General features: G+C 37.3%; 1 protein-coding gene and 1 long non-coding RNA gene across 14 annotated transcripts in view; one reads left to right on the forward strand and one right to left on the reverse strand.

Moving 5' to 3' along the window:
- LOC108181206 (uncharacterized) overlaps positions 1-24,318 on the forward strand; it is a 78,916-nt gene that overhangs the window by 54,112 nt on the left and 486 nt on the right. For 3 of the 6 annotated variants that reach the window (XR_001797272.4, XR_011008189.2, XR_012397771.1), the window contains one exon: positions 23,379-24,318. This exon is cut by the window's right edge. This is a non-coding gene — a long non-coding RNA (uncharacterized lncRNA). The remainder of the gene's footprint in view (positions 1-23,378) is intronic. The other 3 variants (XR_011008188.2, XR_012397773.1, XR_012397772.1) reach the window with 1 other exon arrangement.
- nisch (nischarin) overlaps positions 6,553-24,318 on the reverse strand; it is a 38,691-nt gene continuing 20,925 nt past the window's right edge. For 2 of the 8 annotated variants that reach the window (XR_012397770.1, XR_012397767.1), the window contains 9 exons: positions 21,146-21,264; positions 21,012-21,064; positions 18,198-19,481; positions 16,504-16,690; positions 13,304-13,454; positions 10,537-10,665; positions 9,907-10,068; positions 6,798-7,729; positions 6,553-6,685 (listed from right to left, as the gene is read on the reverse strand). Coding sequence is in view for 2 of the 8 variants with exons in the window: in XM_002666230.8 (XP_002666276.2) it covers positions 7,113-7,729; positions 9,907-10,068; positions 10,537-10,665; positions 13,304-13,454; positions 16,504-16,690; positions 18,198-19,481; positions 21,012-21,064; positions 21,146-21,264; positions 23,402-23,516 (2,817 nt within the window). In the remaining 6 variants the exon portion in view is untranslated. Of the gene's footprint in view, positions 7,730-9,906; positions 10,069-10,536; positions 10,666-13,303; positions 13,455-16,503; positions 16,691-18,197; positions 19,482-21,011; positions 21,065-21,145; positions 21,265-23,393; positions 23,517-24,318 lie in introns of all 8 variants that reach the window. The other 6 variants (XR_011008187.2, XM_073937352.1, XR_659529.5 and 3 more) reach the window with 5 other exon arrangements.

The following is a 24,318-nucleotide window of genomic DNA, read 5'->3' on the forward strand; positions in this document are numbered from 1 at the left end:
TTCCCCTACATTCTATGTAATAATCAGGCATTCTTGCTCAATCTTAAAGTTTTTTAAAGGCATTTTATTAAAAAACATTCTCGACTCAATAGATCATGATATTAAAACTAGAGATTGAGCTCTTTGTTGGTATGCAATCACCCAGAACAACCTAGAAAATGGATAACAATGCACTACAATTGTAAGAATACCCAAAAACAAAGAACTCCTTAGCAACTGCATAGCAACACCTTAGCGCGCACACACAACAATGACAGAAACCACTGACAGAACTCCTTGGCAACCACCGAAAAAACTTCAACGTCTTAATATTGCAGTAAAATGACGGAAATTCTTAGCAAGCACACAGCGATACATTAAAGAAAAAAGAACCCCAGCAATGTGTTAAAATATCTGAATACTCCTTAGAAACATCCTAAAAACCACATACTATTTATAACCAACTACAGAGCAAAGCATGAAACATCAGACCACTCACCAACAGAACCGAAATGCCACTCAGAACAGCCTGGAAAATACTTAGCAACACCCTGACAACCACCTGTAAAGCGTTACCAACTATAAAGCCTGGCGATGTTCTAAACACCATTCATTAAACCTTAGCAGAAAATCTTAGCAACTACATACCCAACCACGCAACACCTTGCAACCATAAATCACAGAATATCTAAGTTATCAGTGCCCTGGCAACCACCTGCCGCTGAAAAAAAAAAATGCTTTAACCAGCCTAAGCTGGTTGGCTGGTTTTAGCTGGTCGACCAGCTTGGTTTTAAAGGGGTTTCCAGTCATTTTCAGCCTCCTCCTAGCTGGTCTAAAGAACTAGTGACCAGCTAAAACAAGCCTGGTTTAAGCTGGATATAGCTGGTTTTGGCTGGAATTCCAGCCTGGTTAGGCTGGTCAAGCTGATTTTAGCTGGACATCTCCCAGCCCAGGCCAGGCTGGAAATGGCTGAAAATCAGTCTGGAATGGCCAAACTAAAACCAGGCTGGTCGACCAGCTAAAACCTGCCAACCAGTCTAGGCAAGTTTAAGCTCTATTTTTTTTAGCAGGGAACAATCAGTCAAAACCCCCCTGACAACCAACTAGAAAGCCTTAGCAACTATTATACCCAACAATTAGGCAACCATAAAGCACTGCTGTAGCAACCACCCAACAACAGAACCCAGCAATGTGCTAAAAATTTTATGAACACCCTGCTAACTAACCAGAAATTCTTAGCAACAACACATAACCACAGAAAGCAATGGCAACTATAAAGGACAGACACCTTGGCAACCATAAACCAGTGCCCTGGCAACCTCCCACCAAATGTGCAAAACCCGTGCTAAATGCTAAAAACATCCAAAACACTATGTAAATTAACCAGGACATTATAGCAACTACATACCAAAACCACAGAACACCCTAGCAACCATAACCACAGAATATCTTAGCAATTATAAATCAATGCCCTGGCAACCATCCACCAAATGTGCTAAACCCCAACAACATCCAAAAAAAAGTATTCAAACCCCCCCCCCCCCCTAACAACCAACTAGAAAGCCTTAGCAACTATATCTAACTATAACTATCTGTAACACCTTGGCAACCATAAAGCACAGAAAAACCTCAGCAACCATAAACCAGTGCCCTGGTAATCAACTAGAATACCTTAGCAACTATATACCCAACAATTCATCAACCATAAGGCACTGATGTAGCAACCACTCAACAATGTGACGTGCTAAAATCCATTCAAAACACTCTGGCAGCTATCCAGAAAATGTTAGCAACTACATACCAAATCAAGGAACACCTTAGCAACCACAAATCACTGCCCTGAAAACCACCCATAAAGTGCTAAACCCAACAACATGCTGAAAAAAATTAAACCCCCTGGCAACCAACTAGGAAGCCAAAAGCAACTATAAACCCAAGCACAGAACACCTTGGCAACCATAAAGCACAGAATTCCTTAGCAACCATAAACCAGTGCCCTTGCAACCACCAACCAGAAGTGCTAAACCCCACCAATGTACTTAAATTAAAATCCTCTGGCAACCAACAAGAAAGCCATAGCAACTCTATACCCAAGCACAGAACATCTGGGTAACCATAAAGCACATAATACCTTGGCAACCATAAACCAGTGCCCTGGCAACCATCAACCAAAAGTGCTAAACCCCAACAATGTGCTAAAAACTATTCAAACCTCCCCGGCAACCAACTAGAAAGCCTTAGCAACTATATACCTAAGCACAGAAAACATTGGCTACCATAAGCACAGAACACCATGGCAACCATAAATCAGTGCCCTGACAACCACCAACCAAAAGTGCTAAAGCCCAACAACATGATAAAAACCATTCAACCCCCCTGGCAACCAACTAGAAAGACTTAGCAACTATGTACCCAGGCACAAAACACCTTGGCAAACATAAAGCACATAATACCTTAGCAACCCTAAACCAGTTACCTGGCAACCACCAACAAACAGGGCTAAACCCTGGTAACATGCTAAAAATCATTCAAAACACCGTAGCAACAGCTACATTTAAAAATGCAGAACACCTAGCAACCACCCAGCAGCAATATGGTTAAAAACACCCAACAAACATACAGCACAGAAACAATCACGGTGTTATTGAAGTCACAGCCTTATTGAACACATCAAAGCACAAGCTACAAAGACAGCAGCCCATGTTTAATATCTGAACATCCAGAACTTCACTATAATAAACTACACAGGGTGTCCAGCATGACCTTCACCCCGGCCAAAGTTTGCCTAGCAAAAAATAACAGGAAGTGACACGGTCAGACCGACAATGCCCAGTGACGGACATGTGGATTAAATAGCAAATGTTTCCTGCCCTTTTCCACTTGTGTAACAGCAAAGTATAAAGTACAGCGTTGAAAAATATGAGCTTCGTCAGTTTCCCTGTACCATAGTGGGGGTTTTTTTCTTCCTCCGCATGACCTCGTGTGCGTGTTTGCTAGCGCTCTGCTAAGCGTTCAATCGGGCCGTCAATGTTTCAGCAACAGGCCCCTTCCTCAAAGCAGGATCTAATATTGCTGACTCTCAGTCTTCGAGGGAACAACACGGACTGGAGACAGGAGAAGAGGTTATTTTTTTCGGTTTGTCAAGCTTTCGTTTGTCATCTATGTAGGTCAAAGACAAAACATCCTGTTCTTTGCAAAAAAAAAAAAAAACATTAAAAATTTAATATACAAAAATTAGTTTATATAGAGATAAAAAACATGTTAAATGTCAGTAAAATGTCACATTGAGTTAAATAATGTTCCAATATATACTTTTTAATAAATGAAACGTGCTTATTCTGACCAATACTTATTAGAATATATGAGAGATCAAGTGTTTTAAATGGTTAAAAACTTGAGAGTGTGTTATAGATTTAAAAAAAATCCTGGTTGCCTTAAATTTTTAAGCTGAATCAAATTGTCCGTATGAGTCCATTGAACTTATATTATGTTAAACTGACTTAAAACAGCTTGCATAACTTATAAAATTAAGTTAGAACATGATTAACTTAGATTAATGTTATAATGACCTAAAACATATGCTGGCAGGGCTAGTTGATCGTATATTTTTACAGTGTTGGATTAATAATCCCTCTACTAGATCAGGGCTGTATACACAAAACAGTATATAGTACTTAACGTTTTCCAAAAATCAGTAAGGTTTTAGCTACCCTGTTAAAAGCAATTAGTTGACTTAACAATAAAATTTAACTCATTGCTTTTAAAGACATTCATTTTTAAAGCAACTACTTGACTTTACTTTTAAAAGGTTAGTAAACCCAATGCTTTCTTTAAGTGATTCATTGACTTCACTTTAAAAAGTGAGAAAACTTGTTTAAAGCGATCAGTTAACAAAAACCGAGTAAACCAGGCGTGTCCAAACTACGGCCCGCGGGCCATCTGCGGCCCGCAATCAGTTTTGTGGCGGCCCGCGAGGCTTTTTATAAATATCAATAGAATCTGGCCCGCTATACAAAAATGAACGTAATTCAATAAATAACCACCGGGTGTCGCTATTACATGCATTCAATTAAGCAGCAGTTCTTGTTATGATATATCTATATATCTATCTATCTGTCTATTTCCCAAATTATGTTTAAAAGAGCAAGGACATTTTTACAGTATGTCTGATAATATTTTTTCTTTTGGAGAAAGACTTTTGTTTTATTTCAACTAGAATAAAAAACGGTTTAAATTTTTTTATGAACCATTTTAAGGTCAAAATTATTAGCCCCTTAAGTCTTCAGAACAAACCATTGTTATAAAATAACTTGCCTAATTAACTTAACTTGACTAGTTAACTTGATTAACCTAGTTAAGTCTTTAAATGTCACTATAAGCTGTATAGAAGTGTCTTAAAAATATCTAGTCAAATATTATTTACTGTCATCATGGCAAAGATAAAATAAATCAGTTATTAGAAACGAGTTACTAAAACTAATATGTTTAGAAATGTGCGGAAAAAAATCTTTTCTCCGTTAAACAGAAATTGGGGAAAAAATAAATGGGGGCTAATAATTTAGGGGGGCTAACAATTCTGACTTCAACTGTATTTATATATATATATATATATATATATATATATATATATATATATATATATATATATATATATATATGCGTGTCTGTGTGATGTATGTAAAATTTGGCCCGCGACAACGTTTGTTTTTTTGCATCTGGCCCTCGGCCCAAAAAGTTTGGACACCCCTGGAGTAAACCCTTTGCTTTTTAAAGAGCCCGTATTATGGGTTTTGGAAAATGAGCTTCCATGCAGTGTGACTTTTTTTTTTTTTTTGTGAACCAATTACTTTAAGCAAATAGTTGAAATTACTTAATAAACACATTTTAAAAAGTATGTAAACTCATTGCTTTAAAGCAATTTGTTTACTTTACTTACAAAAAGTGAGTAAACCCATTATTTTTAAGCAGTAGTTGACCAAAAGCGAGCTTGTTGATTTAAAAGCAATTAGTTGACTTTAAAAGTAAACTTACTTGTTAACTTATTAGCAACTAACCCCTTTTAGCAACTAATTTTGCAGTGGGTTTTCTCTTAAAACTTGTTCCCAAAGCTGATAACGTAAACTTTTACTAAAGAACAGAGAGAAGCCTGAAGCTGCGGACACACTGGGCTTTACCTCCCATAGACTTCCATTCATACGCACGCAAATGCGTCAGACCGGAATCGCGGGGTCATGCGTCAAGTTTCGCAGGTTGCTGTGGTGCAATGTTCAAGCTTGGTGAACTTTGACCTGCGAAATCGCATCACTTGACTGCGTGAGCCCAATCGAAGACCAAAACATGACACCTCTGGACAGAAATTTAAAACATGGAGCAATCGTTCACTTTTAAAAATGTGTAATAAGCTTGTTTAATCCCGCCCCTTTTCGTAGCGCCGCACGACAGAATAATGCATGCTCAGAATTTCATGTGACTGCGGCTTAATATCTATGCACCCAGTGATTGGCTGATAGGTAGGGAAGAAGTCTCTATCAAATTTATTCATGGAAACTGTGGAGCGTGATGTATATTTTTTTGCCAAATAAAGATTTAAAAAATAATAATAGCAAAATAAATATACATACACACACACACACACACATTTATATATATATATATATATATATATAAATATATATATATATATATATATATATATATATATAAATATATATATATATATATATATATATATATATATATTTATTAAAAAAAAAAAATATATATATATATATATATATATATATATATATATATATATATATATATATATATATATATATATATAAATTTATAAATATAGAGATTGGCTGACAAAGATTGGCTGATAGGTAGGGAAGAAGTCTCTATCAAATTTATTCATGGAAACTGTGGAGCGTGATGTTTATTTTTTTGCCAAATAAAGATTTAAAAAATAATAATAGCAAAATAAATATACATACACACACACACACACACACACACATTTATATATATATATATATATATATATATATATATATATATATATAAATCTATAAATATATATATATATATATATATATAAATCTATAAATATATATATATATATATATATATATATATATATATATATATAAAGTATAATTATATTATTTAAATAAGTATAAAATAAATCATATAAATTTAAGATTTTCTATTATATTAGCAGGTTGCAAGACACTTTTAGCCATAAGATGTTTTGTAAATTCTGCTCCTGACATACAAACTACTGTTACACAAAATTACAGTTTAGTTAGTCTTGTTTCAATCATAGCAAAAATGATTTTAACAGGTAGATGTTGTTTTAGCAAGTAACCAATATAAGAGTTTTGGGTTGTGCCAATCTGGCTTTGTCCTTGAAAAGTCTTGTTTTGCTTATTGACAGGTTTTATCATGTAAACTCATGAACAAAAAATATCTTTTATGAAATGTGACAGAAGTTTCACAGCCTCAACATACACATTTGCCTTTAGTTTTGCTTTGTTCCATTTTGTGAAACAAACTAAATATGTGGGCATTAAATCAGAAAGAAATCAATACATTTACTCACATTTATTAAAAAAAAAAAAAGTTGAAAGTGCAGGATAAGTCGCAAATTCCCATGGTGAGTAATCTCGTGAAGCTGTAAGCGCTCTGTAAACATGTGCTTGGTGCTCGTCCGTTTCAATACCTGTACAAACAAATCCACGGATTCGTCTCAGAAATACTATCTAAAATAGGAATAACACTTTAAAACTGCATGTACATAAAAACAAGACTATACATAAACATATATATTTTACCTTTCATTAAAAGCCGTCGACCTGAAAGTCATTTTGTTGCCATGGAACAACAAATGTGCAACAAAAAAAAAAGTAAAATAACACTGTAGCACGTAAGTTTATAACAGACGTTTCACATTTCATGATACAAAGCCGATTGTACACAGCAGCAGATAAATATGTGGGAAAATCAGCAATAAGTTTGAAGCCTGAGACAAAAATATTACACTCGTGTGGACTCTACAATACAGCTTCCCAGGATGCATTGTGTGAAAACGAAACAAAAACTAAAAAAAGTAGGTGAATACTCATCAAATCTTCAATGTTTTTCATATGTTAGCCTGTTAGCTCAACTGGTAGCTCTCGGCTGCACAGCGCCTCCCATTGGCGAGCCAGAAGCGATATTAGCCGTTCTCTACTGTCCGCTCCGGGTACAAAAATACACCATTGTACTTCGCCCTCAGCTCCTCCAATCCCCTGCGTCCTTTCGCTTTTACCATCAGCGTCCGCAAAATGATCCATAGTAAGATGACACAACAGATCCGGTCCTGGAACGTCATCAAAAACCAGTGTGAGGGCTTGAGGGTAAGTCTGGTAGCCCATTAGCACTCGGTCAAGATCGCGTATGCGGCGTGCATCTGTTAGCCGGTACTTTTCTCTCTGTGGCGGCTCTTTTGCGAATTCAGGAAGCGGGTAGCTAATATGGTCTTCGTCCAGAAGGAAGACGTCCGTGCTGGTGAGTATGAGAGTTTTGGGTTGCAACACGGTCTTGTTCGGTCCCGGAACGACATGGACTTGGAAAACGAGTACATATAAAAGGATGTTGAAAGAGGTTAGCGCTTGTGGAGTCTTTCTCTCCGCCACGATGAAGGTGAGGTCTCCGATTTCTTCCTCGCTTGGATATACAAACTTCACCTTGCTGGAATGGACCAGTTCGTAGTTCTCCATTTTGCCTGAGATAAATTGAAGAGAAAATCAGGTATAACATCAAAAAGTGTTTGATAAAGCAGCGTTTCCCAACCCTGCACACCAACAGTACACATTTTCAACCTCTTCCTAATCAAACACACCTGTGATCAGCTCAGCAGAACATTAAAAGGAACTCCAAAACCTGAAGTTAATGGGTCAGATAAGGGAGACAACCAAAATATGTACTGTCGGTGTGCCTACAGGAACATGTTTGGGGAAACGTGTTTGATAAACATTCAGTCAGACTATGGAAAAGGCTGAGCGATGTGTGAATTTTGGTGAGGTCTTAAAATGATTCATTGCTTTAAAGTGGTAGTACAACAACAACAAATAATACTTACTATTTATCTTACCTTAATTGGTTCAAAACCTTTATGTTTTTTTTTATTCTCATCTCAGAACTGTACATATCTGCAATCTGGACAATAGTTTGACTTAAACTATGGGGCTGTTGAATGCTTGATTCTGATTGGCTAATGAACATTTTAAGTGATATATTTACATATAAATGCACAGCTAAAGAAATGGAGCACTATATCACCGCGCTCAATGATTTCAGTTATTTCACAGCATTTACAAATGTCAAAAAGCAAATCAAAAGCATTTAGAAGAGATGTTAAGAAATGTGTCCTACACACCGGAGCAGTTTGAGGACAAAAAACCTGACATATTTCTTAAAATACAACATCTGAACGCTGTTTTTAGGCATTTAACTACACTATAAGGAGTGTTGGGGAGTAACCAGGGCCCAATTTGTGCCGGGACCTCACAATTTACAAATTAAGCACTGGGAGTAACTAGTTAAAAGTAACAACGTTACGTAATTTTATTACAAAATAAAATTAACAGTAATTCATTACATTTACTGAGAAAAAAATGTGTCATTAAATTACAGTTACTTATGAAAATGTTAAAAATTACAAATGGCATTACATCTAAATAGAAATTTTACAAGTAGTGACGCTACTATCTTAACTACATTTCTCAGTAGCGTGGCGGCAGCGTTGCTACTTTCTAAATCAAATAGCTTTTCCGTAGCAAAGCTATTTTTATTAACCAAGTAGTGGCCAAACAAGCTAACGCAGATTAAAAAGTGACGGCACCGACATTCACAGAGCTGTGAGGCCAGTGTTTAGCCGATAAAACGTAAATCTATATGAGGGCGAGAATGACGATTTCTTCTTCTTCATGTTTGACGGTGGTCGACAACAAACTTTTTGGTGTGTTACTGCCACCTCTCGCTCTGGTCGGAGACGTTCCAACTAATTAGGCTTTGAAATTTCGAGAAATTCACGGAAAAATTTCTTTGATAGAGAGATGACGGAGGGAGAGGAGCTCTATATATAGTTTACTGTAGTAAAAGCTAAAGTGTACTATGGTAATTACTATTAGTTCATGATAGATACTAATGTTATTACATTATGTAGTGTAATTTATTAATGAAGAGTTGTAAATATATATATATATATATAATATGCTAAATGTTGATTTTGTAACAACAGTAAACAATGTTTTTCCTATAAGGACTGGTTTTGTGGTGCCTGTACTTTAAAATTTAACTAACATAATCTTAATTCAAGTGATGAAAGATTTTGTCATTCTAACAGTAAACAGAGTGCTAGGTCACACCTGCTTGGTATAAATGCTTGAAAATTATTTAGTTAAAAATATCCATTAGAAACTTAAAAGTAATCAAAAAAATACTCAGATGTAATCAGTTACTTTTCTTTTATAAATTGATTGAAAAGGTACACTACTTAGTACATTTTAAATCTGTAATCTGTAATCTATTACATTTCCAAAGTAACCTCCCCAACACTGACTAGAAGTAGAATAATTGACTCTGGTCTGTTGAATTATTAAAAAAATAATCCACACCTCAAAAATCGACCTCAGGCATGCATCATCTTTTAATAATTCAATTCAATTCAATTATTCCCCCTACATAGTAACCTCTGATAACCTCTATAAAAATATAAAGTAAATGTAAAGTTCTTTCTGTGTTTCTGCTTTAAAATGTGTATCATGAAACGTGGTATTAAAATAATCCTGAATGAAATTGTTAACTTTAGGCCTTGCCTTAATTTTGATCAAATATTTAGCTACTGCACATGGCCTTTGGATGACAGTATAGGTTTATAAAGATCTTAATCAGTCAGACCTGTGCTTTTATTCCCAAACTGCGAGTAGAAATCCTGCTCTGAAGGTTCAGGAGAGGGAACTTTCTCTACAAGTGATAAAACCATCATTAGCTGCTGCAGAAAGCGATGCGTGCTGTAACCATCACGGGTCAGACAGGAAATGATGTGATCAGCCGAAGGCCCTTTAAAGAAAAAAAGAAAACCAAATTACTTTATCTCGATTATTTAACCATTTTCACTGTTTTGGATTCATTTGTGTCATCAACATAGATAGAAAGTGTTTAAAAATGTGTTTCTGACATTACACCGTTTGCACTTGCATGTTTGGTTGCAAAACGAACAAAACAAATGCCACTTTCATCAGATATAGTCCAGAAAATGCAAAGAATGTGACTTTCTCACCAAAGGCGTTTTCTCCAGAGATACGAAATAAAACATTAGCAGTTCTTTGGTGCACAAATTAATTTCTGAAACTGCTTTCAGATCAAATAAACTTGCGAAAACACGTTTAATGGCTTGTGCTTGATATTCTATTAGCTGAAAGATCGTTACAATCTGTGTTGGCTTGATAAATACAGCATACAAACACAAGCATTGGCGTTTAAAAAAAAAAAAAACTTTGAGTAATGGTATTGGCACATCAAACTCACCCATGACCCTGAAGAACTGATCGAACAAGCCCACATTGACACTCTGCAGGTCTTTCAGTTTGAGGGTGAAGCAGAAGGAGACGAGGAAATCAGTGTCCTTGTTCTGGGACGGTTGCCAGGTCCACATCACTGCAAGATCAATCAATTTAATGAATCAAGGGTAACGTTCGGGACTGATGATCACAACAGAATATGAAACGCAAACACTCACCGGACACTTTATTAGGTTTACATGTTCAACTGCTTGGTAATTCAAATATCTAATCAGCCAATTACAAAAAAAAAATCCAAGTGTTTATCAGACATGCAAACAGAGCATCAGTATGGGGAAATAAGTGATTTAAAGTGACTGAAAATAATGTGTCAGATGAGCTTTGCAGAACCTGCTGATCCTCTGGGACTTTCACTCAGAGTTATCACTTGGGTTTACAATGGTCAGAAAGAGAGAAAATATTAGAGGAAAATGGCCAGATTGGTTCATGCTGATAAAAAGCGGACTTAAAAAATACAGGATCTGCAGACAAGCTCTTCAAAAATGGACAATAGTAAATTGGGAAAAAAAGGTTTCCTGGTCTGATGATTCTCAATTTCTGCTGCAACATTCGGATTGTGGGCTCAGAATTAAGTGTAAACAACAAGAAACCATCCTGCTGTGCATCAAGAGCTCAGCCCCTTAGTACCAATTGTGCATCATTTATGGTCATTCCACTGAGTCAGGACCGGCCCGTGGCATAGGCAGTATAGGCAAATGCTAAGGGCGCTGTACATCCAGGGGGGGCGTCAGAAATGAGCGCGGTTCAGTTGGTTTTGTTTTCAATATTTCTGACACACATTCAGTGATAGATGGCAATAACTTAAAAAACTCTTACCCTAAAAAAATCTACAAAAAGACAAAGCTGGTTATGTTTCACAGCTGTCTTTTTCTTTTTTCTTTTTTTCGCTCGATATTACGAGCACTGCTCTGTCGAGCACTGCTTGGGATATCCGTTTAGCCGGGAGAGCTAAGCTCGCACGGAGTGGAGCTCTCCGTAAGGAACTGTCGGAAAAGTGCTCCTTTTTTTTTTTGCTCTATCCTGCGTGTTTTATTTTAAAAACAACTAATTTTCTCTTAAATGAGCACAACAGTTACTAAAGTAGTCGAATGCTTCATTCATTCATTCATTATAGATCTGTGCATTCCTACATTAACACCTCTGTTATCAAACAAAACACAATGAGAGATTCATTTGCTGCTCTTCACTAAATAACTACAGTAACTTTAATCAATATGCAAATACAATTAAAAGTTAAATAGATTTTATAGCTTTATTTAATTTCTGTATAGGCCATTGATTTTAATAGGCCAAACCTTTTATTTTATTGTCAATATTTTTAATGTTTGCTATGTATTCTATCATTTGAAGCTATTTGTTGTCCCATATTTTAACATCCCAACGTTGATAGATATTACATAACATTGCTAATCAACAAATATCTATAGTGCTATCTGTTAGTTTTACGTCAGCTAATGTTATGAAAGGGCATAGATGTTTTGGAAAATAGTGATAGTAATGTAACTACCCCATCACTCCTTCCTCAAGCTAATGTGTAAATGTTAGATCTATTCAGCAATAATGTTAATTGCATTGGCATATTTATCTGACATTTTCCCAGCTTGTAGTAGTCAATCAAAAAGCTGTTTAGTTTCTTATGACTTTACACTAGCAGTGGAATTTACTGCGATGTGACAGGGCGCCACCTGAAATCTTGCCTAGGGCGCCAAATTGGTTAGGGCCGGGCCTGCACTGAGTGGTACGGTCTGGTCCAATATGGCAGTGGTTCCCAAAGTACATTAAAAATAAAAGCCATGACTGAGCATAGTCCATAGTTGGACCATCTCCAAATTAAACTAAGAATAGTCCTGTGTTGTAAACATTGTGCTCACCATTCTCATTAAGCGAGGTTAACATTAAATTAAACCAATAGATAATAACTATGAAAAATGATATAGCACTTTTTTGTGTTGTCAATAAGCTTGTTTACATAGTTCCTATTGATGTGTGTGCACTGTTGTATGCAATGTTTGTATGTTTATAACCACCTACAAGGATAGTGGTGGTCGCAAGTCAATGTAATTGTTATTTTTTGGGGTCGCAAGCTGAAAAGTTCTGGAAGCCTGCATTAGGTACACATTTATGTCTATTTCCACTGTCAAATGTACCAAATAAAGTGAAAAAATGAGTCAAATCTATGACACCAAGAGAGAGAGAGTGAGAGAAATTTAAGCTTATGCCATTTCAGCTTCTTTGGCTATGTCTTGGCAAAAAAAAAAAAAAACAGATCAAGTTTACCACATTTTATAAATACCACTTTTCTATAGTCATAATAAGATTCTAATAATTAATTCACCAACAGCAATAAATAATACACAAGGTCAAATACATAAATAAATAATAATAATAAGATACAAATGTAAAAATGTGTGAGTCTTGTGTGTCCAAATCAGCATCTTCTATAAACAATCTCATCGTGTCTTGAGTTAAAAAATAGATTTACTTCCTGTTTTTGGTTGAATTTCTGTTTATTTTCTGAGCACTGATCCCATTCTGTTTGCCATTTGTTTATAATATAGCCTTTTAGTAGTGGCTTTAGATCTGAGGGTGGGATTTTGCTCTGACACCAACAATTAAAGTTGAATCTGAAACAGGTCCAAATCTGTCATACCAATGTGAACCAATCACACCGGTGTGATCAGACACGTCAAAGGCTTAAATAAAGATCTGCTCACTTGATTGGTTGGTAAGCGAGGATGCGCTGTCGTCCAGGATGAAGTAAATGGCTTTGTTGGACAGCAGGACACAGGCGGTCGTCTCCACATCAGGAGACCTGTAGAAGAGCACAGATGTCCACAGGATGTGCTTAAGCTCCTCGTTCTCCATCTGCACACAAAACAAGATAAGCACAATCAGTTTTCAAGCTAAATACTATTATGTTGAGAATTATCTAGTGAAAAAGGATGTACTGTCATCATGGCAAAGATAAAAGACATAAGTTAATAAAATTATTATGTTTAGAAATGTGTTGAAAAAAATCTCTCTGTTAAACAGAAATTTGAGGGGAAAAATGTACAGGGAAGCTAATAATTCAGGAAGGCTAATAATTCTGACTTATTAGGATCTTTCAGACACAGCTTTTCAAAATGGTGAAACAACATGTCCATTGTGTGGTTTTCTTTGTTTTTCCGTCAACATGAAACCCAGTGCAACATGCTGAGTCCATAGCTATTGTTTCTCTAAGCTCTTGTTACTGAGAGTCAGTCACTAGCTCTGCATTGCAATGACATCATGCATATCATTAAAGATGGCAAGTGATGACTGGTTGTAGTCTTGTAAGTTTCTCATTAATTTTCTTGAAAGGTTTAAAGGGGTAGTTCACCCAAAAATGAATTTACTCACCATTTTCTCAGCCAAGTCGTTCCAGACCCAAAAGAATATGTTTAGCAAAAAGCTGACAACCTTTTAAAACATGTTCAACAAAAGAAATTCAAACAGGGTTTGAAATGAATGGAGGGTGAGTAAATGATGGCAGAATTGTCAGTTTTAGGTGAACTATCGCTTTAAGGAGTCAAAACTCACATTAGGGCCTTTAGGCAAGAAGCTGATGAAATGCCAACGGCAAAATATTCTATGCTGTGCTGCAACTACAGGAGAATATGCTAAATAATTTAGGTAACATTGGCGTGCAGTGTTTTATGGTGTGCCGTTTTAATTAAATTATCATATAATTCCAGAAGCAACCCTTCTTTTGATGTTAAATGGCATTTTCTGCATCTTGAGTGAAGAACTGAATGCTTTACACTCACCGGCCACTTTATTAGGCACACCTGTCCAGCCAATCGCATGGCAGCAGCTCAATGCATTTAGGCATGTAGACATGGTCAAGACGATCTGCTGAAGTTTAAAACCGGGCATCAGAATGGGAAAGAAATGTGATTTAAGTGACTTTGAACGTGGCATGGTTGTTGGTGCCAGACGGGCTGGTCTGAGTATTTCAGAAACTGCTGATTTTCTGGGATTTTTATGCACAACCATCTCTAGGGTTTACAGAGTATAGTCTGAAATAGAGAAAATATCCAGAGAGCAGCAGTTCTGTGGGCGCAATTGCCTAGTTGATGCCAGAGGTCAGAGAATGGCCAGACTGATTCGAGCTGATAGAAAGGCAACAGTAACTCGAATAACCTCGTTACAACCGAGGTCTGCAGAAGAGCATCTCTGAACACACAACATGTCCAACCTTGAGGCAGAAGACCACACCAGGTGCCACTCCTGTCAGCTAAGAACAGGAAACTAAGGCTATAATTCGCACAGGCTCACCAAAATTAGACAATAGAAGATTGAAAAAACGTTGCCTGGTCTGAGGAGTCTCAATTTCTGCTGAAAGCATGGATCCATTTTGCCTTGTACCAATGGTTGAGGCTGGTGGAGGTGGTGGTGTAATGGTGTGGGGGATATTTTCTTGGCACACTTAGTAATGGCTCATTAGTAATAATTGAGCGTTGTGTCAATGCCACAGCCCACCTGAGTATGACTGCTGACCATGTCCATCCCTTTATGACCACAGTGTACCCATCTTCTGATGGCTACTTCCAGCGATATAAAGCACAAATAATCTCAGACTGGATTCTTGAACATGACAATGAGTTCCCTGTACTCAAATAGCCTAAACAGTCAGCAGATCTCAATCCAATAGAGCACCTTTGGGATGTGGTGGAACAGGAGATTTTCATCATGGATGTGCAGCTGACAAATCTGCAGCAACTGTGTGATTCTATCATGTCAATATGGAATAAATCTCTGAGGAATATTTCCAGTACCTTGCTGAATCTATACCACAAAGGATTAAGACAGTTCTAAAGGTGAATGGGAGTCCAACCCAGAAATAGTAAGCCGTCCCTAATAAAGTGGCCGGTGAGTGTATTCTAGAGTGATTTATTCCTTCTTTGGCTATGGCAGGAAACAGTTTACTTCCAGTTGCCTTGGCCATTTATTGCACTTTATTTGAAACAAAACAAAAATATTGTGTATTCTGAACCTTTCATTAGAATCAAAGGCAAAATTCATTTAACATTAATGATTTCTTGGACGATATATATTAGTCATTATTTTATTTTCAGAAATTGAGGACATGTCTACAAAAACAGGCCCGCACTGACTCTAAAAAAATCCTCAAATGAACTGTAGTGCATAAATTATTCTAATTAGGACCTTTAATCACGTTGCCAACTACAAATGTTAGAAGCGTTTGTTTACGGTTTAACTAATTCAAGGATATCCTGTAAAAACACGGCACTGATTGCACAGAGAATGAGTGGAAAAAGATTTGGATAGTTGCCTTTTTGAAAACAAGGCAGCTGGCCAAATGTAACAGAGTCAAAGTAAATAAACAAATTCACAGAAGCCAAGGGCGCACAGAGGAAGAGGGAGGGGGGGCGACTGGAAGGACAAAAATCGAGGAATACACAGTTTTACAACAACACCAGGAAAACTCAAGGGATTACGTAAAAACAACTGAAGGGATAACCACAGCTCAGTCCTTCAGGAAATATGCTCGTAGGCAGTGTTAGGTAAATTAGTTCATAATAGTAATTAATTAATAATTACATCATTAAAATTATATTCAAATCACTTTTCTAATTAATTTGTCTGAAAACTAACTTAATTACTCAGGAAGTAATAATTAAAAACAAATAGCAATGTTTTAAATTAATGACACAAAATTTTTATACATACCATATATTGGCTTCTCTAAATTGGTTTATATAGAACTGCTGAATTTATGTGCAGTATTTAAGACGAGTATATAATAATTAACTAATTAAATTCCCTCTAAATCAAAAGTAATCTCTTACTTAAATACTTAATCCATGAATTACTTTGTAACTAATTTCATCAACACTGCTGTGAGAAATATATAAAACAAGTGACTTGCCTCTGCAATGTTGTCATGGAAGAAGTGAACAAGTTGGTCTCCCTTGAGGGAAGAGATGAGCACTAATGAGGAGGAGAGCGAGAGGTGTGAGGGACACTGGTTGTCCTCCATTAGCTGCTGAATGAGGGATTTGGCTGGATACAGTAGAGACAGGGTCAGATGGGGCTTTGGCACTTCCTGAGGAATGCTGTGAAAAAAAATGAAGAGAAGTGTGTATATACTGTGAAAAAGGATAAAAAGCAATGTAGGCTTAATGGAAATGAGCAGTCATTTAGTGGGTGATGTTTCTCAACTCTGATGCTTGGGTTATCCAATAAAAATGTCAATCTTTAAAGAGCCAATGATTCCATAAACAAGTCATGTACACTCGAAGGTTAGGGACAATTTAGAACCTTCAATTCAATTTCAAGCTAGATCTCCAGGAACAGGATTGGGCATCCCTGACAGATTAGGTCATTTGAAGGTCCTATATTGTCAATTTAGGATCTTCAATTCACCTTATTTGCATGTATTTGGGCTGTTGGAGAAAACCTGAATACCTAGAGCAGGGTATTCCCCAATCATGTTCTTCGAGAGCTACCATCTTGCAGAGTTCAGCTCCAACCCTGATCAAACACAACTCAACTAACTAAGTATGAGCACTTGTTAAATAAAGACTTATACTTGATCAAGGTTTTCAGTAGAACGCTGCAGGAAGGTAGTTCTCCAGGAACAGGATTGGCCACCCCTATCTTAGAGCAGTGTTTCTGAACCATGTTCCTGGAGGACCACCAGCCCAGCATGTCTTGAATGTCTCCTTTGTCACCTTTTCCAGGTCTTTCAGTCTCTGCTAATGAGCTAATGATCTGAATCAGGTGTGTTTGGTTAAGGAGACCAGGAAAATGTGCAGAGCTGGTGGCTTTCCAGGAAGCCTTCACTGGCATTGAAACTAAGACTCTTTAATTACATGCCAAGTGACAGCTTAGGTTTATGGTTAGAATTGCTCAGAAACTAGCAGAGGAGGTCAACATTTGCTTCTAGTTTAGTCCACATGAAGACTACCACTAAGTTCCAATTAGTGGACATTGAAGTTACTGAGAGTAGTTGCAAGCTAGCCTACACGTAGTCTGGAATATTCCTGCTTAAAGTACTTTATACAGGGCACAAACGCTAAGATCTTTGCAGGAATTGAACCTACAACCTTTTAGTTACATTCCAGGTGATGATTGAGGAGGTCAAAAGTTGCTCTTTAGTTTAGTCCACATGAAGACTACCAGTAAGTTCCAATTGGTGGACATTGAAGTTACTGAAAGTAGTTGCAAGCTAGCCTACACTTAGTGTGGAATATTTTTCCTGAAATTTCTTTCTATAAGGCACAAACGCTGAAGACCTTTGCAGGAATCGAACCTACAACCTTTTAGTTACAATCCAGGTCATGATTGAGGAGGTCAAAAACTGCTCTTTAGTTTAGTCCAAATGAAGACTACCACTAGGTTCCAATTAGTGGGCATTGAAGTTACTGACCGTAGTTGCAAGCTAGCCTACACGTAGTCTGGAATATTCTTGCTAAAATTTCCTTCTACAGGGCATAAACGCTGAAGCCATTTGCAAAAATTGAACCTACAACCTTTAAGTTACATTCCAGGTAATGATTTAGGCTAAAATAGCATACATGCTATCCTATATTTAAAAAAACTAGCAATCAACTCTATTACCTGCTGGTAGGTATTCTTTGGGTAGTTGTTGCCGGAACGGGACAATTGTGCGCTTTCAAGTGTCCTTTCTTGGTTCGCTGAAGGGCAATAGTCTTAATTTCCCTCAGATTGGACCGAAGCAACAAGAACTCTCTCAGAAATGTGAACTTCTCTTGTGGAAGGGCAAAAACAACAGTCAGCTGCTCGTGACCTGCCATTAGCTCCAGGACATGGTCATCATAAAAACGGCGAGAGTTTGAGATGGCTTTACATGAGCAGCCCTGCTTTGGGTCAAGGAGAGTGAACGAGAGAGGGATACGGATTACTTTAGAGCAGCTACGCATTATGTTTGCTTCCGAAGACTCCTGTAATGCAAGAGCAACAAAGTCTATCTTGAGGATACAGAGGTGCCGAGAGGTCAGAAAGAGGATCATGGGATTGGAGGTTTGGTCCTCAAATAAGCCGATCTGGGATAAAACATCTGAGTTCTTTGGAAACTGAGGATCATTGGAGACATTTTTGTCAGAGGTAGATGGGTCTAAATTTAGGAAATGGATCAAGTGTCCACCTTTCACATTGCCGTCACTTTCCTCAAAGTCCCAAGAGTTCAGAAACTGCCGGATGAAAGTCTGAGTGTTGGAGGAGTTCAAAACTTGTTCTTTAGTTTGGTCCACATGAAGACTAACGTAAGAGTGGATCTCCTTTAGACTCTGAGCGCCTGAGAAAAAGAACCATCGTTTATTGCTTGATTTCACCTTCAATGAAAGGCAAACCTCAGGAATATCAAATTGAAGAGTCTCAATGTTGGTAAATGGGACAGCCAGGTCTATCTCAAGGTTCTCTATTAAGTCACTCAATGGTTCCTCTGAGTGTGTGTGGAAAACCACCAAAGAGCTATCCGTTGTCACCAAACAAGTTGGCCATTGCCTCAACCCTTCTCCAGCACTGATGCAAAGACCCCAAACCAAAGTTTTTACATGATCACTAGCAGATTCCTTTATATCATCTGATCCCTTTTCTTGAATAGTAGATGAGGAGGAACAACCCATGATCTCGTTGGTGTCATCTAGTGTCATTTCAAAGTACCCATCTCCAGACTGAGGGCTGCCTTGATCTGTGGTTTCCACAAGTGTGGTTTTGCAAGGTACTGGGGTTGATTCTACTTTATTAGACTGGCAGATGCGAGCAGAAAGTTGGTTGGTAAACTCTTGTTTGGTGGTAGTGTAGAACAGCAAGGAAGGAGGCACAATGAGATTCGAAAGACTTGTGGTCCAAGGTTTCCACTCTTCTTCACAGCAGCAGGAGCTATAGTGGAATAAAAAAAGGTTGGTTTTGGTTAAATTGGGTTTAGCAATCTTACATGTACAATATTTCAACACCATTAAAAATCTGTATTCTGCCATCTTCAGGGACAGGAAGTTGCAGTAAAAGTTACATCTTTTAATACTAAAACTATTTCAATTAAGTTTAAGGAACTTTGACCAGGAAATATTTGCAATTACACAAAAGTTTGGTCAACATCCTATTCTTGTACATAACATGTTCTTGCATTATAGTACCAATAACCAATTTCAGATATCTACAGACGAATTAACGAAGCCAAAAATACCAAATGTTTAAGCACTGTTGGGTAGATTCTCGAACTTATTGGCCAAAGTGTTCACATCCACAGTGTTTCACAGTGGTGAAAATGAGTTGAGAAATCACTCTGCATTAATTCTGAGATAGTCAAAATGCATCACTGTTCTGTCTTGAATTGAATCTGAGCTTTGAGAAGTTCCTGAGAATGGATGGCACTGTAAGCTTTCCAAACAGTCATACTCTACTTGCAATCAATTTCTTACACATACCATTTTGCTGTTACTACTAGCTTAGAGTGCCATCTGTAGTTAAAAACTAGCCTAGAGCCAATCTACTGTTAAAAACTAAGCTCGGAATAGAGTCAAGAGAATGCATTTTAAAAATATCAAAATAGATGTAGAATCAAACTTTTTTTTTTTTGCCACAGCTTTAGTTCAAGTGCTAATTAAATATATATATGTGTTTGGCTACAAAGCTCATCTGTTCACACTTTCCACAGAGTAATCTGTCAATACATCGCTCATAAATCTGTGCAGACAGATCATCTGATAGACATGGCTTACAAAAGTGCCAGTGCCTTTGTATCAGTGCAAGCACTTGAAGAAGAGCATCAAGTGGTGATCACTGAAGCCAATCAGAATCACAGTAAAGTTTCAGACACACTGCACTTTTCTCCCCATAGACTTCAATTTTTATGCACGCAATTGCGTCAGACCGGAAATGCAAGTTCGTGCAACAAGTTTCTCAGTTCGCAGTTTGAGCTTGGTAAACTCTGACCGGCGAAATCGCATCACATGATTGCGTGAGACCAACTGAGGATCAAAACATGACCTCTCTGGACAGAAATTGAAAACTTAGATACGCTTTTGTTTTAATGTCTAATCATCTTGTTTAATACCGCCCCTTTTCACAGCGCCATTCTACAGAATTCCGCAAGCTCAAACTCTAGTGTGACCGCAGCTTAATAGTTGAGCATGTGAACACAATGGCCACTCAGCAGCATTTTAAAACCTGCTCAAAAGTGCTCGAATGTTGATGAGAAATTAAAACTTTTTTTCAAATTTCAACACCAGTTGGCAGTAAAGTTGGTATTTTTGACAACTTGACAAGGAATACTTATCTTTAAACTGTAGCACCTAATTGAATTGCATTATGAACTGCACTTAAAAAAATCCCAGGATGCAATTGAGCGTATGAATCCAAAACACATTTTTGCATAGAGTACAAGTAAAACAAAAGTTTAGCGCAACTAACCTGCTCTCAATGGTAACCTCTGAAGACAAACCGGAATCAACTTGAGTTTGCACCTGCAAAAATGGACCAATGATGACTTGTTTTTGTTGGAACGTCAATATTAATGAATTCATTGTGCTATAACACAAACCGACCTGTGGGGCGACCTCACACGCTGAGCTGTAAACATCATAGCATCTCTGGGTAAGTGTAGAATCCACAGGAGTTAATATATCTTTGGTTATAAAAGCTTTCTCTTTACAAGTAGTTATTTCTGAAAGGTAAATAGAGTGAAAACCAAAGGTTACTAAAGCCACTGAAGCCGTTCACACAGCACATCTTTGATATGGTGTTCATGACAATGGATTGGGATGATCTGATTTAATTAATAACCTGATTATGTATTAATTCAATCAATAAATATAATGATATCACATGCAAGTAACCAAAATAAATAAAAATCATTCAAAATCTTATAAATGAAATCCCATATATCCAGTGTGTTCTGTTTTAAACACACTAAAAAAATCCTGACAATTCATAAATGATTCTGAAGCAACTTTTGCAGGAGTGCAGTGTCATTGCATTAATATTTGAGAAAACATTGTAGTAACCACATTTTAAGAGCGCGTAACGCTGAATATTTAGATGCCGCTTGCAAAAAATGGAAAGTCTATCAAAAGCACCCGAGGCTGTTGCTTAGTAACTAACACTCAAGAGACAAATATGGAGATCAAATGCTCTATAAATCAGGCCCAATCGGCATTAGAGCAACAAATGCAAATTAGCCACACCGTATTTGAGCATTTAGGCTAGTTTGACACTGCAAAGGAAAGCAATGAATGCCCTTCATATTCATTCAGAGCCAAGATGTGAGGAAAAACCAGAGAGGGAAGCCGGTGAAACTTGATTTATTTTATCTGCAGTGCAGAAATGCGCGCACCAAATCTCTGAAATGTAATTATGAGCTGCAATAAGTCAGCATGCAGGAGTAACCCAACAGAAATGGGAATGAAATGAGATTTAGAGATCACTCGTGCAAAGAAAACGGAGAAAGCCTGATTTACAATCATCATGTAATGAAGAAGAAACACTGATAAATGAGAATGGATCACTTTGCAAAAAAATAACAAGCGACAAACGACAGAACCAAAAGCAGGCAAAACATTACATATCATGCCATCAGAGGGACGTTTCTTTAGGTTTAAAGGTGAAGTGTGTCATTTTTTATGTTAATATATTCTTCTTAATTTGCATAGGCCTGTCACGGTAACTACATATCAATTTGCAATATATTGTTTATAAATTTTAACTTTACTGTCTGAAATTATAAGTTCAAATGAACTTGTTTCATGGTTTAGCACACGGATGGCCAACCCTGTTCCTGGAGAGCCACATTCTTGCAGATTTCAGTTGCAACCCATAACAAACACACCTGAACCAATTAATTAGGACCTGAACACCACGTGATAATTACAGGCAGGTGTGTTTGATATGGGTTGCAACTGAAATCTGCAGGAAGGTGGCTCTCCAGGAACAGGGTTGGCCACCCCTGGTTTAGCACATTGTACCACATTTTACTGAATAGTTATTATGTTTTAAAATACTGCTAGCATGAATTAACATGCTACTAAATTGTTTCTAGCTTAAATTAGCACATAGCTAGCATGATGCTAACACAAAACGTTAGGTTGTAAACGTGTTACTAATCGTTTTACCACATGACTAACATGTTTTTACATGTTCAAACTTGTTGGCTAGCATTAATTAACTTGTTACTGGCTTCTTTGTAGCATTTTTACCATTTTGATGGTATGAATTAGCATGTTAACATGTTAAATGTTGCTAGCACAAATTACATTGATGCTAGCATGTTTCTAGCCTGAAGTAGCACATTATATGTATTTTCTTCACATAGTATGTTGCTAAGGTTTCTAACATGATACAATTTAGCGAATTAAATTGCCATTTCGCTAGCATGTTTAACAAGTTTATAACAGTTAACATTGTCATCATGTTTACCATATTAGTTTTGTGTGTATTAATAAGTTTGCTAAAATTATGACATCGCTAATGTGCCTCTAACATGACTGTTATATGCATGTTTCTAGCTTTTTTTTTTTTTTTTTTTTTTACAAATGGCTTAAAATTGCACATTGTTAGCATGTTTTAGCATATTGTTAGCACAAATGAACATGGCGCTGACATATTTAGCATGTCTCATAAGAGCAGCAGCTTCCTCTTAACATAATTATCACAACAGATCTATATGAGGATACAGTAGGTTTGGGGCGGCACTATTACTTGATCTGACCAATAGCAGATTGCGAATTCTAAATTGACACACTTCACTTCTAACCCTCTTCTGTGTTCCCCCCCTCGTCCCAGCAGCGCGATACATACATGATTACCTTGGCTGGAGCAGGTGGAGCGGGACAAAGAGGGGGACGAAGAGGAGGATGGCACGACAAGAGAGGAAGACGACGACTGTGGCCCACCCGCAGCCTGCCCCGGGACGTCACTCACCTGACAACAATAACATCAGGCTCTGCTTTAGCCAAAACTAACACTTAAGACTAGGGCTGCACGATTAACTGAAATGAAATCGAGATTCAGCAAAAGCTGCAAATCTCATGCACATGTTGTCATGGAAATACAGCTCTGTGATCAGTAGTAAATGTTCTCGAAGGCCAGAGGGCGCTCTCACACGGAAACTGCAAATACGCCACAAAGACGAGATTTGGGAAATTTAAACAGAGCAGAGGATTTTTACTGATTAAACATGACTAATAATCACATGACTACATCATCTCAGTGAAGGATTTATTTCAGACACTTGACTGAAGTAACGAGGTGAGTTTGGAGCAAAACGTTATTTTCACACATTTTCAGATCAGAATCAACACAGAGCCATAGCTCACTGTGAAGCGACACAGCCGCTGTCTAATTGATGATTACAATTTACTTCTATTTCAGGATTTCGCCAATTAAATCATCCATCAACATTTGCGTAGCTTGTCAGTGAACTATGAGTCCGTGTAGTAAATGCTGCTCCATCTGAAAGCAGCTGCTGGAGATTTACAGCTGATTACAGAGCCGGCTTTACTGACAAAATGTCCATGAAAAGCCCCTTTGATGAATCGCTCAGCCCAAAACCACTGCAGGTCATGGTGAGGGGTGTAAGGTGTAAATGTTTCGTTAATACTGCTCCAAAGATTTACAGGATATCTAAATAAGAATTATTAACGTTCAGTTTGTGGTAGTGTGTGTTCACCGAAGCATTTTTTTTTTTTTGCAAAGTATGTTTTTTTCAGTCCTCATCAAGACT

This window comes from Danio rerio, chromosome 22 (assembly GCF_049306965.1).
Source record: "Danio rerio strain Tuebingen ecotype United States chromosome 22, GRCz12tu, whole genome shotgun sequence".
NCBI lineage: Eukaryota > Metazoa > Chordata > Actinopteri > Cypriniformes > Danionidae > Danio > Danio rerio.